Below are 14,849 nucleotides of genomic sequence, written 5' to 3'. Positions count from 1 at the left end.
TCCAGCAGCCCCCACTGTTTCCACTGCGGCTGCTGTCGCTTTTTGTGCAAGATGAAATGAGGTGTTAAGACAGGAGAGGTGAGGTCAGGTCAGAACTACCATGTAAAAGTCAACATCAACCTTAAAGCGACTAGTATAGATTCTTTAATGTCTGAGCTGTCAGTGTGTAATGTGTTGGTTGTGGCTCGTGGTGATGAACCTACAGAGAATTATCAGAGACTCTGCAGCTTTACGGAGCTTTGTAGTGAGTTTCAGCTGATTGTTTATCTGTCCGGCTGCAACTTTACTGTTCTGCTTCTCTCTCAGCGCTCTCATAGCGTCGTTTTCTGCCGCAGCAGGCAGCTGTTTTCAGAGACAAAGCTCTAAAAAGCCACTGTACACTACCTGATCAGTACCAAACAGACACAGTTATCTGTAGACTAGCTGGTGAACATAGTGGATCATTTAGCAGCTAAAGAACCAGATATTTCCCTCAGGAGTTGGTGGAGAACAAAAACAGAGCTAAAAGAGAGTGAATATTGGACTTACATTCACCAGGTGGACAGAAACACGACTCCAAATGAATGATAATGTTGCTTGATGTGGAAAATAAGCAACTGTACACACTTTTTCATCAGTCATCACACGTTTCTGTAATTATGTATGATTTATGTGAGAGTAACAACTGAAATTTATACACACACACAACAATCACAAAAACAATTTTTCATTAAAATACATATTTCACAATTGGAATTAATGGACCACACACCCCTGACTGTTTGCTAACAAGTTTAACATATCAGCCTAAAAGCTGATGATAAATCAGAGCAAATTTTAATGTCTATATGTAAATATATATATATGTATGTTTACATGAAAAAAAGAAGATCTGCAAAAGTAAATATGAAGTAATGCTGTACTATTATGTGAATGTTAGGAGATAAACAGTTGGTGCCATTAAATCATTGCAGAAGAAGAAATAATGTCTTTAAATGCTGGATTGGACAAGCAGGAAGGATGAACACTCAGGAGTGGTTGGGGTTAAAGTTAAAGTTAGTGTACAAATCTCAAGAGAGTTTCACAAATCATCCCTCCGGCCCATCCACCTCCAAAGCTCAAACAATGGTAAACCATGTGGAAAACGACGGAAATATGACATTTCTGTTTGTTTCATGTATTCGTTTGAGGGAAGTTTGAGTCTCCTCATCACTCCACACCCGATCTGATGTTTTCAGCTCTTCAGTGGAAGCTTGAGTGACCCCTTCATGACGTGTCAATCACCTTTCTTTCTGTGTTTGTGTGTCTGCAGAGATCAAAGACAACCAGGTGATCATGGCGAAATTCCACCCTCAGTTCTGGCAGGAGGGGGCGTGGCTCTGCTGTCGTCAGGTGGATAAACAGGCTATGGGCTGTGAGGAGTACAACCTGTTTGGAGATAGTAAGACACACAGAGACACTCAAACACACCACACTGACCACTCAGCTGTTGCCTTTTATTATTGTACAGTTCACACTAATTTCACCATTGTTACAGCTATTATTTAAAACAGTAGTGGAAGCAATACCACACTGTAATAATACTGTAAAAATCGTAGTGTTTTTTACCTAAACGTGTCATTTTTGATATCAAATGACATAGTGACAGAGAATTAATTGCAACTCTGTAGCTCTACAGAGCTTCTTTTAGCCTCTTTTAGCTCCTAGTTTTGGTTTCACAGATAGATAAAATGTACGGTTAGTTCAGAGGACGGTGCGTCTACACAGGAGGCCTTTCAACCTTGTTTTTTCGGTCGTCCGTCTCACACGTGTCTGACGTTTCAGATACGCTTTCTCTTTCAACCAATTGATGGATCCAGGTTGCAGGCGGAAATAAACAAGTCGCCAGTACTGCGGTGGCATCTCACTTGTAAATGTGAACGCTGTTGTTTATGTAAAGGATTTAACTTCTTAAGCATTTTTGCTAAGAAATATGTTGAGGAGATTCCATAGAACTGGTTGTATGTTGAGCATATAGTCATCAAATGTCATCAAATCAAAGGTTATACTCTACTAAACCCAACTTTTTAACAAAATTTAGTCTGTTCTGTGCTGTTATCAGCTGCTCTAACAACAACTGAGCATTTGGAAAAAATAAATTTGACTGAAATCCTCATGTTTCAATCACATTCTGACAGACCAGGGACCAGGATTCAGGATTTTATGAACTAATGCATTTCTTTTGATTGCATCTCTGCTTTCACTACTTCAATACAATTTTGAGGTACTTGTACTTTACTTAGTATTTCCATGTGATGCTACTTTATACTTCCATTCCACAACATTTCAGTAATGATTTTTCCCTCTAAACTTCTCACATGCTTTCATTTCAATAAATGTTCAAATGATCCAATATTTCAGCAAAAATCAAAGATTAGAGAAAAAGTCCAAAAACTGAAAACAGATTTGTGTATCAGAACTTTGTTTTTTCTTCTTTCCTGTCCCATTAATCATCTCACCACCCCTCACATTTATCTGCTGACCCTTTGGAGGGGCCCGACCCCTAGGTTGGGAACCACTGGACTAAACTAGCTAACTGTATATAAAGTAGTGTAAACTAGCTCCACCTCCAGCAGCTACAACAGTAACATGCTGCTCTAACACTGATGCTTCACTATTAATAATCTAATGATGTCATATATAATAATATATCAGTCAGAGGGACCAAACCACTACTTTTACTGCAATACTTTAACTACATCAAGCTCATAATACTTATGTACTTTTACTGCAATACTTTAACTACATCAAGCTCATAATACTTATGTACTTTTACTGCAATACTTTAACTACATCAAGCTCATAATACTTATGTACTTTTACTGCAATACTTTAACTACATCAAGCTAAATACTTTTACTTAAATAGAATTTTTGATGCAGAACTTTCACTTGTAATTAAGTATTTTTTTACATTGCTGTATCGGTACTTTTACTTAAGCAAATGATCGGAATACTTCTTCCACCACTGAGTGTAAATTTCTCCAGTTTCACTCACTGCAGTGATGGTGGCGCCGCTTGAAAGAGCAGCACATAAATCAGTCGCCCGATTCATCTGTACAGCTGCGTAACAGCTCATGTTTAACTTGTGCTATTTGTGTGAAAGTGAGAAAGCGTACTTTCATGCCTCAAATCTATTTTCTGTCTTCCATTGTACGCAACAGTGATTGCTGTAACTGCAGTGGTTGTAGGTTTGGCTCTGAACGTTGCCAAACCGCGGGTGACCTACTCACAATACTTAACCTGAATGCATCATGTGTGGACAAACAGACAGAGCTCCATAGCTGCTGCTGCTCTGCTAATGTGCTGCTCACACTATGTCTCCTATGTAGACATGGTGTGGGTGTCATAAGCACTTTTAATGCTTGTTTTAAAGAATTTTTGGGTGCATTTAAATTGCATTTTGTGCCATTAAAGCATGAATGCATTTATGTTTAAACAGTATTTTAGTGGTCCACGTAGTGCTGAAGCTTTGTTTATATTTTTTGGACAGTCAAAGCTACAGCACCTCAATAAACTTGTCTTATGATTTGAATTTGAACCGTTTATATGCAAAGTAACCAGTAACTCCAGCCATCAGATAAATGTAGAGATCACTGAAATGAAGTGAAGGAAAGACAGAAATGGAAAAACACAAGTAATGTACCTCAAAGATGTATATGAAGGACAGTATTTGAGTAAATGTACTTTGTTTACTTCCACCTCTAGTCAGCAGTAATATAAAGATGCTTGATTTGTAGTAAATTTGGTAAAACATGGTCCATTCTGTAGCGATACGTTGCTCCTTTAAGAAGTGTTGAATCTGAAACAGAAAAACAGGAAATCACTTCAGTTATGTTAATTTTAAGTTGTTTGCTGACTCATTCAGACTGACTTGCAATTAATGCAACAGTATGATAACCTTCCCTTCTTGATCGCCGATATTACAAGCGATCTATCAAGAGGTCAGAGATCACAGTGATCTGATAGTAGAGATGTTAACAAAAACAACAATGAAAAGATTAAAACTTTCTGCTTGGGTTGCTGTTTGTTTCTGTTCCTCTTTTCTAGTTTCCAGAAAACCTTTACCCCCGATTCCTGGAGAGGAACGTAAAGAAGGCAGGGTAACCACTAACCACACACACACACTCTCACGCACTCTCACGCACACATTTATGAGAAACATATCAAGCTCAGCTAAAAACTACAAACATACGGTCATTCCTCCTCCTCCTGCTCCTCCTGCTCCTCGTCCAGCAGCGACGGCCCCCTCCTCCACTCCCCGAAGACGAAGACGAAGATGACGATGAAGACGAAGACAAGGAGGACGTGGTGGTGGCGATGTATGACTTCCCGGGCACCGAACCACACGACCTGAGTCTGGTCAAAGGCGACGAGTACATCATTCTGGAGAGAAGTGACGTTAACTGGTACAAGGCGCGCAACAAGTGTGGGTGAGTTCCTGGTGTGATGTCACATTTATGTCGATAACTATAAATGAAACTAAGTATCTTGTCTGGATTAATTACAGTTTATGTATTTGCATCAATTGCATTAGTTGTATTAGTGTCTACTTGCAGATGGAAATGAGCTAGTAGCTAAATCAGGTACAATAAATAAAATACAATACTTTTATTCTCCTTGTATGACATTAATATTATTATAAACTAACCAGTGCAACCTGTTAAAGATTCAGCAGGCTGTTGGACAAACTACATGTATGTGAAGGTTCAAATGCAGCTACAGTGGACATAATGTATGAGTTGCGCCATAACGAATTGCACAATACATGATAGTTACAACATAGAGTTTAGATTTCATTTAAAATGCAGGGAACTCTTTTTTTTTTTAAATGAACCTATTTAGCATTTATAAGCAGTATTTAAAGCTGCAGTGTGTAGGTGGCATCTAGTGGAACAAACTTGGCAGAAATGCAATATATTTATATTCCATATTCAGCTGGTTGCAACCTCACTGCTAGATGCCACTAAATCCTACACACTGGTCCTTTAAACTGTTAATAAGTGGTTTATAACACACAGTAATGTAGTTGTAAGCAAATAGTTATCCATAAGTGGAGGCTGCTGTATAAACAGATAATGAATGACAATGTAGTAAAACACAATGTCTTCATAAGAGAAGTTATAATTGTTTACACGTACTGTACATTAATAAACACTTAAAATGTCTTTTATCTGCTGATAACCACATTATAGTGTGTTATAAACCATTTATTAACTGTTTATTTACTGCTTATGGAAAGCTAAATAGGGAGATTTAAAGTTTCTGAATTGTTAATAGTTTTCATATCAAAATCTAAGAAACTCAGATTTCTCTGAAAGCTCCAATAATATAGAAGTGCCTGAAAAAGGCAAATAAAGATACTTAATGTTAACCAAAGTCTGTTGTTCACTGTAATTAAACACAAAATCAAACAATATAGTGCGACAATGTCAATACAAAGTGTTTTTAACCATCACACCTCTTTATGAGAATAGGCTAATAAGAGATTCGCTGTGTTGTTGTAATTTGATTTAAAAAAATGGCTAAACGCCCAGCTCATAACCTTTTTCTGTGTGTTTTTCTGTGTTTTGGTGTATTTTACAGTGAGGAAGGCTACATCCCAAGTAACTATGTAACAGAGAAGACATCTGGAAACCTGGTGCAGTTTGTGTGAGTTCGTTTATCATTTCAGTGTAGATCAGCAGCAGAAAGCGGTCGTAATGAAGTTAGAATGGTTTTTTTGGCCTGAATATAGGACATCGGTTATTAGTCCTTAAAGCGTTTTCTCTCATAAAAGTGAAACATGAAATACTTCCATTAAAGCTGAACGTAAATATAACATTTGTGTAGCTTATCCAAGTATCTTTTTAAGTCCAGCTTATTCTTCTTTCTGATTATCAGTATATGACAATATGCACCATTAAAGCACATTATCAATTGACATAATTACCTCCCTATGTAATATTCTAGCATATATCATATCATTAAGGTCTGAAATGATGTGTGAACCAAATTCCACATCAATCCCTCCAATGGTTGTCAAGTTGTCTAGTCCAATCTATCAGTCCAAAATCTCTTCTTTTGAACTCCGAAGTCAACCATTTGATTGGCTGTCAAGTAAAAAAAGTTTGACCCAGAAATAATCAAATCTAACAAAAACACACAGAGATATAAATAAAGCTATAATTATCATGGTACATTTGTTTGTGTGTTGCAGCTGGTACAGTAAACAAGTCAACAGGAACAAGGCAGAGGAGCTCCTGAGGAAGGAGGTCAGTAGAAATATATTTCCCCTCCACTCCTTCCTTCCTTCCTACATCCTCCCTCCATCTTCATCTTCCTCCTTTCCTTCAGTGTGTCCTTTTGTCTGTTCATTCATGTCTATTCATGTCAACAAAACCACCATCATACCCAACTCTTGCTTCCCTCCTTTCCCTTCTGCCTCCATCATATCAACAGTCCAATAAAGGTAAAAATGCTCCTAAAGATTTCCATCTAGATTATCTGTTTCTGTCGCCTCCTGCAGGACAAAGAAGGATCCTTCATTGTCAGAGACTCCAGCACTGAAGGAACCTACACAGTGTCTCTTTACGTCAAGTCTGTCGGAGGGTAATGAGACTATATGTGTGTGTCTGCAGGTAGCACGCACACAGTCTGCTAGAAACAAAACAAACAACAGAAAACTACACATCATTATCTGATTAATCTGTCTGAGACATTCTATAACGTTACGCATTGTGGATGTTGTTTAAATGTTTGCAGGGAGGGAGGTGCAGCTATAAAACATTATCACATCAAGGAGACTACAGACGTGCCCATTCAGTATTACCTGGCGGAGAAACATTTGTTCAGCTCTATCCCCGAACTGATCGAGTACCATAAACACAATGCAGCAGGTAAAGATCACACACATACAACCGTACCGAACCGTTTGTTTATTTCTTTTAATTCATTGGAGAATACATTTGATTGATAACAGCATTTAGGATTGTATCTGGGGATAGAGATAGTTTTCACTCAGCTTATTTTAATGCTCATTTGGCTAAAAAGGGAGACATATTTTATTGGTTATCCACACACTATAAACAGTGGCCGGCTTCATTTATGGTTGATTGAAAGTTCTGTTGTTGTTGCCTCAGAAAAAAATGGTATCATGACACCATTTCTGTTCGACTGCCACCGATTTGTGTTTGTAAAGAACAAAAGTGGTCTGGTCCAACAGGCTTTCTGGCAGGTTTATGAGACACTAAAGCCCCTTTCACACATGTGGTCTATCCCTGAAATGTTCAGGAACATTTCCTGCATGGGGTCATGTGTGAATGGGTGCAGGGAAATCCGTGTCGCCAATTTCCCACCTCAAGACCAAGTAACATTTCAAGGAAAATGCGGGTACGGCTGTGTTGTGAATGAAGGCAGTAATATTGCAGGGACAAACACGTAAAAGGTTACATCCGTCTGACGAAAGACACTTTCACGTCGAGCGAGCAAACCAATCACAAGACTCCGCTGATGACGTTATTTGAATGCGCGACTTGGTTGCCTTTCACCTGTGATTTGATAACTAAGAGGCGATACGAGTTCTTTTCTTTTGCAAACAAGCTCCTTTTTTCAAGACTGGCCAGAAACTGGACAGATTCAGAAATAAGGGACCAGAGCGTCTGGCATCCATAAGTATTGACCACCAACTGCTGGACTGACTCTGGCCCCATCTGTTCCGGCATTGCCATGGCATGTGTGAAAAGGCGTAAGACGGAAATGTTCCTGAATGTAGCTGCATTTGAAAATCACAGGCAGTGCCTGAAAGGTTATCCCAGTAAATACCAGGAACTATGTGTGAAAGAAGCTTTAGACACTCTACAGTAGATTTGTGATTTGATTTCTATAGAAGGTTTGATGTAATCTATGAAATTCAAAACTTCAGCTTTCATCAGGGGGCCAAACATATTTATTTTTTTATTTTATTTAATTTATTATATATTTTATCATATACACGACGTCGTTCATCAGTAATGTAATGCATCCAAGATATCAAAATTTGTAACACTCTCTAAAAACTACGGAACCATTTGGTCACAATTATCAAAATAGAGCAATAAAATATGATAAAAACGTTTGCAGGAAATTCCTCATCAGGTCAAAGAATATGGTGTAACATTTATCTGTAATAATGACATACTTAAGTCATAATTACGAGATAATTCTTTTCTTTGATCTGATCTTTTCTGTCTCAGGTCTTGTAGCCAGGTTGAGGTACCCTGTAGGAAAAGAGGACAAATCTGCTCCGTCCACAGCTGGCTTCAGCTACGGTGAGTCCTAACACACCACTGCATTATTCAATCCATGAACAAAGCTCACAGTTTTCCTCTTACCTTCCTCCTCTCTGCATCCGTCCCTCCATGCAGAGAAGTGGGAGATCAACCCCAGCGAGCTGACCTTCATGAAGGAGCTGGGCAGCGGTCAGTTCGGTCAGGTGAGGCTCGGCAAGTGGAGGGCCCAGCACAAAGTCGCCATCAAGGCCATCAGGGAGGGAGCCATGTACGAGGAGGACTTCATCGAGGAGGCCAAGGTCATGATGTAAGGAAGGAGAGGGAGCAGAGGCCATTGAAAAGACAAGTTTATGGTGTTAGGAAAAGAGATGAAAGAGGAGAAAAGGAAGTTTATACCCAGAGATTAGTCTTTGCATCGAAGGACAATGACCCTATGTGTCAAATTCTATCCAGAAAGATACATATAAAGTGCAAAGAAGTCATTGTTGACCTCTGCTGACCTCTACTGGTCAGCAGTGGGAACTGCAACAACAGCCTGTGATAGATACAAACGATGGAGTCCCATTTTTTTCCATTGTTGAGCAGTAAAGTTAGATGAGTTCATAAAAAAACATGCTATACCCTGCAATAATTAAACTATTTGGAAAATCCAGGCTCATTCGTGCTCTCACTTCAGAGCCTTTCAGTCCAAATGCTTCAACAGCAACAACAACAACAACAGATTAGTTAAAATCAGTAAACTTGTTCCAAAAAGATACAAAGTTAGGAAAGAAATGACATGTAAACACTGATTTTACAGTAACCAGGTGGATTTAAACACATTGTTCTTGTGTGCATGTAAATGTATTCCTCTGCGCACCTTGTATTCTCGTGATTCATTTTTTAGTTTAGTTGATCTTACAAAACAACTAAAGAGAGGACTCTAGGTCACACACATCTACAAAATGTCAAACATAACACTATAAAGTCCAGAGCTGCAATCATCAGTTAATTAATCGCCAGCTATTTTGATAATTGATTAATCGTTTTGAGTCATTTTTTAAGAAGAAACGCTAAAATTCTCGGGTTCCAGCGTCTTAAATGTGAATATTTTCTGGTATCTTTAGGCCTCTATGACAGTAAACTGAATATCTTTGGTTTGTGGACTTTTGGTCGGGACAAAAGAAGACACTTGAGGTTGCATCTTTGGTGTTTGGAAACAATGATCAACATTTCTCACCATTTTCCGACGTTTTATAGACCAAACGAGTGATCGAGAGAATAAACATTAGTTGCAGCTCTGATAAAGTCTAAGACTTATTTCCATTGTGGTTCTTGATGTAATGAAGGAGTTCAGGTGACAGGTGACATCGTACTACCATCAAATCCATAAAACAAATATAATATGAAGCATCAGCAATAATATTAACATCAGAACATCAGTACATACTGTATATACACATGCACATAAGAGTTACAAACAGAGATGATGAGCTTATACGTTTACTAGTTTCCTTACTAAACTTTCTCAAAAAACTGTGGTGGTTACATTTTTCTTATAATGCAATGCTTACAATTGAAAATAAGAGAATTGGCCTCGAACGTTCTTCTTTTTTTCTCCAGGAATCTGTCTCACCCTAAACTGGTGCAGCTGTATGGAGTGTGCAGCCAGCAGCGGCCCATTTACATCGTCACAGAGTTCATGGAGCACGGCTGCCTGCTGAACTACCTCAGGCAGCGGCGGGGCGGCTTCAGCCTGGGGTCCCTGCTGAGTATCTGCCTGGACGTCAGCGAGGGCATGGAGCACCTGGAGAGCAACGGCTTCATCCACAGAGACCTGGTAACTGCAGTTTTTCATTGTGGTTTGAGGTGTGTTTTAACCTCAAATGGAAACTCGTGGAGGGACCAAGTTCTAGTTTTGCCTTGTTGGCTATAGTTTACAACAAGTAAGGTCACAGGTTTTATTGCCTCTTACAGCTACAGTTTGATTCAGTCACTAAAATCTTTCTAAACAGTGTTTTCATATTGTCCATCTGAGGAAGAGATTCTGGGTCGCCCTCAGTTATTAACGTGCCCTCAAAGGAATAAACTTAAAGACACAGTGAAATGAAAAATACATTTTCTAAGATCTACCCTTGTGCCTCTGTGTTAATTATTAATTTATCAGTACATGCTAAATATGTGATATAAAAGGGTTTTTTTTTTTAAATCAAAATCTCTCTTTTCTTCCTGTAAATTATAGAAATGTTTGGTAATGCTTCATTTTAAAGTCCTTTTATTTTACACTAATTTTCTGAGTAATTTTCAGGTATTTAACAGTTAATAATTTTTAGGACATTTTACAGAGAGGGTGGTGCAATGTGGTACAAATTATAAGAAACAACTTTAAAGTTGTTTGTTATGTTGGTTTAGTCGGTAATTTTTCTTTAACTGACAGAAAATACTTTTTCAGTGTTTGGTTTTTTGTGTATACATATTAGCATATTAGGTTGTTTCTTAAAAACTCTATGATGAGCATATATGTCTACTACCAAATTACATAACTCTCTCAAAGAAATGTCCTAAGATTAACAGTTACACAGCAGCTACTTTTAGGAAATGACTGAAAAAAACTAATATGTTAATGTAATATGCTAATTCTTAAGAAAACTATTTTCTGTCAGTTAAAGAACTGTCAGGGGTCTGATTTATTAAGAAATATTGAAAAAGAACATCTACTTATGAGCCCAAATAGCCTATAATAACTGGGTACTTACCAACTAAATCAACTTCACACTTTTCTCTTTTTTTTCTTATCATTTGTACCAAATTGGACCATGCTTTCTGTAAAATTTCCTAGAAATTAACTCTTAAATACCTGAAAATTACTCAAAGCATTTCCAGGAAATCAGTATAAAATTTTACCAAATATTTGTGATTTGAGGTGACCCTGCCCATCCAGCAGATGGATTTGGATTGGATTTCAGCAAAAAACTTTTCAACAACAACATTTCTAAAAGAATGTTGTTGAGGTCTAATTTATTTATTTCACTCATATCCTCCTATTCTTCAACAAGGTACATATGGAGGAAAACAGTCTTTATTTCTAATAACAAGAAGAAAATAAGGAAAAAAGGATACCACACTGAATCCTGTAATCCATCTAGAAATATACAATTACTATATTCTTTTTTATGTGCTTGTTCCAAAATATGTTTCTTTTTCTGTTCATGTCTTGCTGTCTGCTGTCTATCTATCTCTTACCTCCCTCCGTCTCTTCTGCAGGCTGCCAGAAACTGTCTGGTGAATGACGCTCTGGTGGTGAAGGTGTCTGACTTCGGCATGGCCAGGTATGAGTCCGATTTCAGTAATGCTTTATTTCACACATCCCCTACTTTTATACTAATTTCCTGGAAGTTTTTTGAGTAATTTGCAGGTATTTAACGGTTATTTTTTAGGACTTCTGGTGCAAATTATAAGAAAAAAATGAAAAAAGGGTTAAGTTAGTTTAGTTGATGAGAATCCAGTCATTATATGCTATTTTGGTTCACGTCAATATTCTTTTTCACAATTCCTTAATAAATTGGACTTTTGACAGTACTTTAACTGACAGAAAGTACTCAGTTTTCAGTGTGTAGTTTTGCAAGCTAAACCTAATATTAGCATATTAAGTTTTTTCAGTGATTTGCTAAAAGTAGCTACTGTGTTAATTCTTGAGGCATTTCTTTGAAAGTGTGATGTAATTACACATGAAATGTGCTTGTTATAGTTTTTAAAACAACCTAATATTCTAATATGTAATTTGACACACAAAACTACACACCGAAAACTAAGTATTTTCTGTCAGTAAAAGAATTGTCAAAAGTCTACTTAATTAAACCAACTAAACACTGTTTGAAATTGTTTCTTATTGTTTGTACTAAATTGCACCTCCTGCTCTGTAAAAACTCAGCTGTTAAATACATTCAAATTACTCAGAATATTTCCCGGAAATCAAAGGACCTGTAAAATAAAGCGTTACCCTGATTCCTAGACATTTACACAGCACGTTTTTATCTGTTGTCTTTTCCTGTGAAACTTAAATGCTAATGTGTTTTATGCAGATACGTGTTGGACGACCAGTACACCAGTTCATCGGGTGCTAAGTTCCCTGTGAAGTGGTCGCCTCCTGAAGTCTTTAACTTCTGCAAATACAGCAGCAAGTCTGACGTCTGGTCCTTCGGTGAGCACACTTTAACGTCAATACCGGAACTGGAACATTTAGGAAAATGAAGTATAATCATAAAAAACAGAGGCTCAACTCTCGTTTTTACCTTTTTTTCTTTATTTTACCACGCATTAATGATGAACTAAGTGTTTTAACAATTAAACCTCTAATGTTTTTTGTGTCCAGGTGTGTTGATGTGGGAAGCCTTCACTGAGGGCCGTATGCCGTTTGAACAGAGTCACAACCATGAGGTTGTTACACTGATAACCCAGGGTCACCGCCTCTACAGGCCCAAAATGGCCACACCTGCCATCTATGATATCATGCAGCGCTGTTGGCATGAGGTGAGGGTTGTGAGAAATCACCTATTTCAGTATTATCTCACTTGTTCGCCAATTAGTTTGAAAAAATGTCTAAATTCTCTGATTCTAGCTTCTTAAATGTGAATATTTTCTGGTTTCTGTAGTCTTCTATGACAGTAAACTCAATATATTTGGATTCTGGACAAAAAAAACAACATTTGAGGACGTCACCTTGGGCTTTTGGAAATAGTGATCAACATTTTTCACCATTTTCTGACATTTTATGGACCAAACAAATAATCGATTAATCAAGAAAATAATCAACAGATTAATCAATCATGAAAATAATTGTTAGTTGCAGCTCTAGTCTGAAATAATAACGTGTATTTATGGCCTGTGTTTCTCTCTCCAGAGACCGGAGGAGCGCCCGTCTTTCTCTAAGATCTGTATAATGATCTCCGACGCTCTGGACAGTGACGCCGCTCCCCCGAACTGACCAACTGACCAATCAGCTGTTTTCACCATTCGCGCCATATGCGGCGTGTGCCATGTTGGCCCCGAACTCCTGCTCCTCGACCATTTCTGTGGTTCTTGAAGGTGTTATCTAATTTATAGAAAGCGCTATAGAAAGGACGACAACATGGAGAACTCGGTGTAAAGGTGCTAAAACTGACACTCACGTTTGTTTAATCCAATCAAGTCACTTCAGATCTGCTCAACCAGAACAACTCTGGGACAGCAGCTCACGTTGTCTTAAGAAGCCTTTTAAAGTTTGTTGCACAAACACCTGTATGAACTAACGGCAATACAGAAAATGTGTAAAAGGCTCTCATGGTGGACACGTGAGCTTAGGAAGCATCTGCCTGCTTGTCTGTGTAGCTGAATGCATCCGGTCTGCCTCCCAGTCGGACATGGGGCTTTGGTCAGAGATCTGTCTGTGACAAATGGATGAAAGTGAGCAGACTATGAACACACTATGAAGCTTCACTTTCATCCCAGTAAAGACTCAGCTGTGTGTTCCTGAGACATTAAAGGAATCTCACCAAGTCAGGATATCAGTTTTTGTTTTCGTTTCGTTTGTTGTTTAATACCAACGCCTGACAATTTTTTGCTGGAGCGGCGCAAATCTGTCATTACATCCTGCACATTAATGTTAAAGAGACTGACTGTCATTTAACTTTTGGTTACATTTCCATGATAAAGAACATTTTCAGTCTGTTTGTCAGGTGTGGCGTTCCCTGTGAACATGTCTGGTCTTACAGTGGGCACACATTAGATTAGACAGGGTTTCTCTACCTTATGTTCATGTCTCCTTGCTCCTCGTGTGTTCTGGGAATTATTACGGTCCATCAGCAGGAAGAACATCTCAATTCCCTCATTGCTGTTTAGAGACTCAAGGAAGTTTTTCTGAAACTGAAACATCCTTTATTGGAAATCTGCTGATCTTAATTTTAATTAATTAGTTAATTGACTAGTTGTTTGGTCTAAAATTGTCAGAAAATGGTGAAACATGTTGATCACTGTTTCCCAGAGCCCAAGATGACGTATTCAAATGTCTTGTTTTGTCCACAACACAAAGATATTCAGTTTACTGCCATAGAGGATTGAAGAAAATATTCACATTTGAGAAGCTGGAATCAGAGAATTTTGACTTTTTTTTCTTAGAAATGACTCCAAATGATTAACTGATTATCAAAAATAGCGATTAATTTAATAGTTGACAACTAATCGATTAATTGACCAATCATTGCAGTTTTAGATATTACATCACCTCAGTTTTATACCAAGACAAATATCAGCCAACTCGAATGTAACATCACTCCCAAGTTTAGATTTTATTTGTTTTCTGATTACCAATCTATTAAAAAATGTTTTATTTGCGTTCACTTCTGATTAATAAAGGAAGTATAAAACAACTTTCATCATTCATCAGAATGATTTTCTTTTCATTTTTCACATTTTAACTTGCATCATGGGTAATATTACAGGGAGAGGAGGAGAGTCTGTTTCTGTGAGAAAAAAGTGGAGTAGAAAGTGTACTGCTATTTTGACACGAGTTAGCTAAATCATTCCTATAAATTACGTGACATTTGCATCATAACGTGTTATTAAATAA

General features: G+C 37.8%; 1 protein-coding gene across 3 annotated transcripts in view; it reads left to right on the top strand.

The window, feature by feature from the left end:
• Positions 1-14,849, top strand: part of tec (tec protein tyrosine kinase) — a 21,120-nt gene extending 6,271 nt beyond the window's left edge. Inside the window, exons 1-15 of one of the 3 annotated variants that reach the window (XM_067579013.1) lie at positions 5-78; positions 1,292-1,420; positions 4,068-4,120; positions 4,254-4,450; positions 5,604-5,669; positions 6,217-6,271; positions 6,526-6,608; positions 6,762-6,895; positions 8,231-8,305; positions 8,402-8,573; positions 9,869-10,085; positions 11,510-11,574; positions 12,328-12,446; positions 12,618-12,775; positions 13,146-14,849. In XM_067579013.1, coding sequence (XP_067435114.1) covers positions 1,315-1,420; positions 4,068-4,120; positions 4,254-4,450; positions 5,604-5,669; positions 6,217-6,271; positions 6,526-6,608; positions 6,762-6,895; positions 8,231-8,305; positions 8,402-8,573; positions 9,869-10,085; positions 11,510-11,574; positions 12,328-12,446; positions 12,618-12,775; positions 13,146-13,229 — 1,584 coding nt within the window. In that variant the 5' untranslated portion in view covers positions 5-78; positions 1,292-1,314 and the 3' untranslated portion in view covers positions 13,230-14,849. Of the gene's footprint in view, positions 1-4; positions 79-1,291; positions 1,421-4,067; positions 4,121-4,253; positions 4,451-5,603; positions 5,670-6,216; positions 6,272-6,525; positions 6,609-6,761; positions 6,896-8,230; positions 8,306-8,401; positions 8,574-9,868; positions 10,086-11,509; positions 11,575-12,327; positions 12,447-12,617; positions 12,776-13,145 lie in introns of those variants that run through there. The other 2 variants (XM_067579011.1, XM_067579012.1) reach the window with 2 other exon arrangements.

Source organism: Thunnus thynnus, chromosome 22 (assembly GCF_963924715.1).
Source record: "Thunnus thynnus chromosome 22, fThuThy2.1, whole genome shotgun sequence".
In the NCBI taxonomy this organism is placed as follows: Eukaryota; Metazoa; Chordata; class Actinopteri; order Scombriformes; family Scombridae; genus Thunnus; species Thunnus thynnus.
The sequence above is the reverse complement of the archived record's forward strand: the minus strand, read 5'-3'. Positions and strand labels throughout refer to the sequence as shown.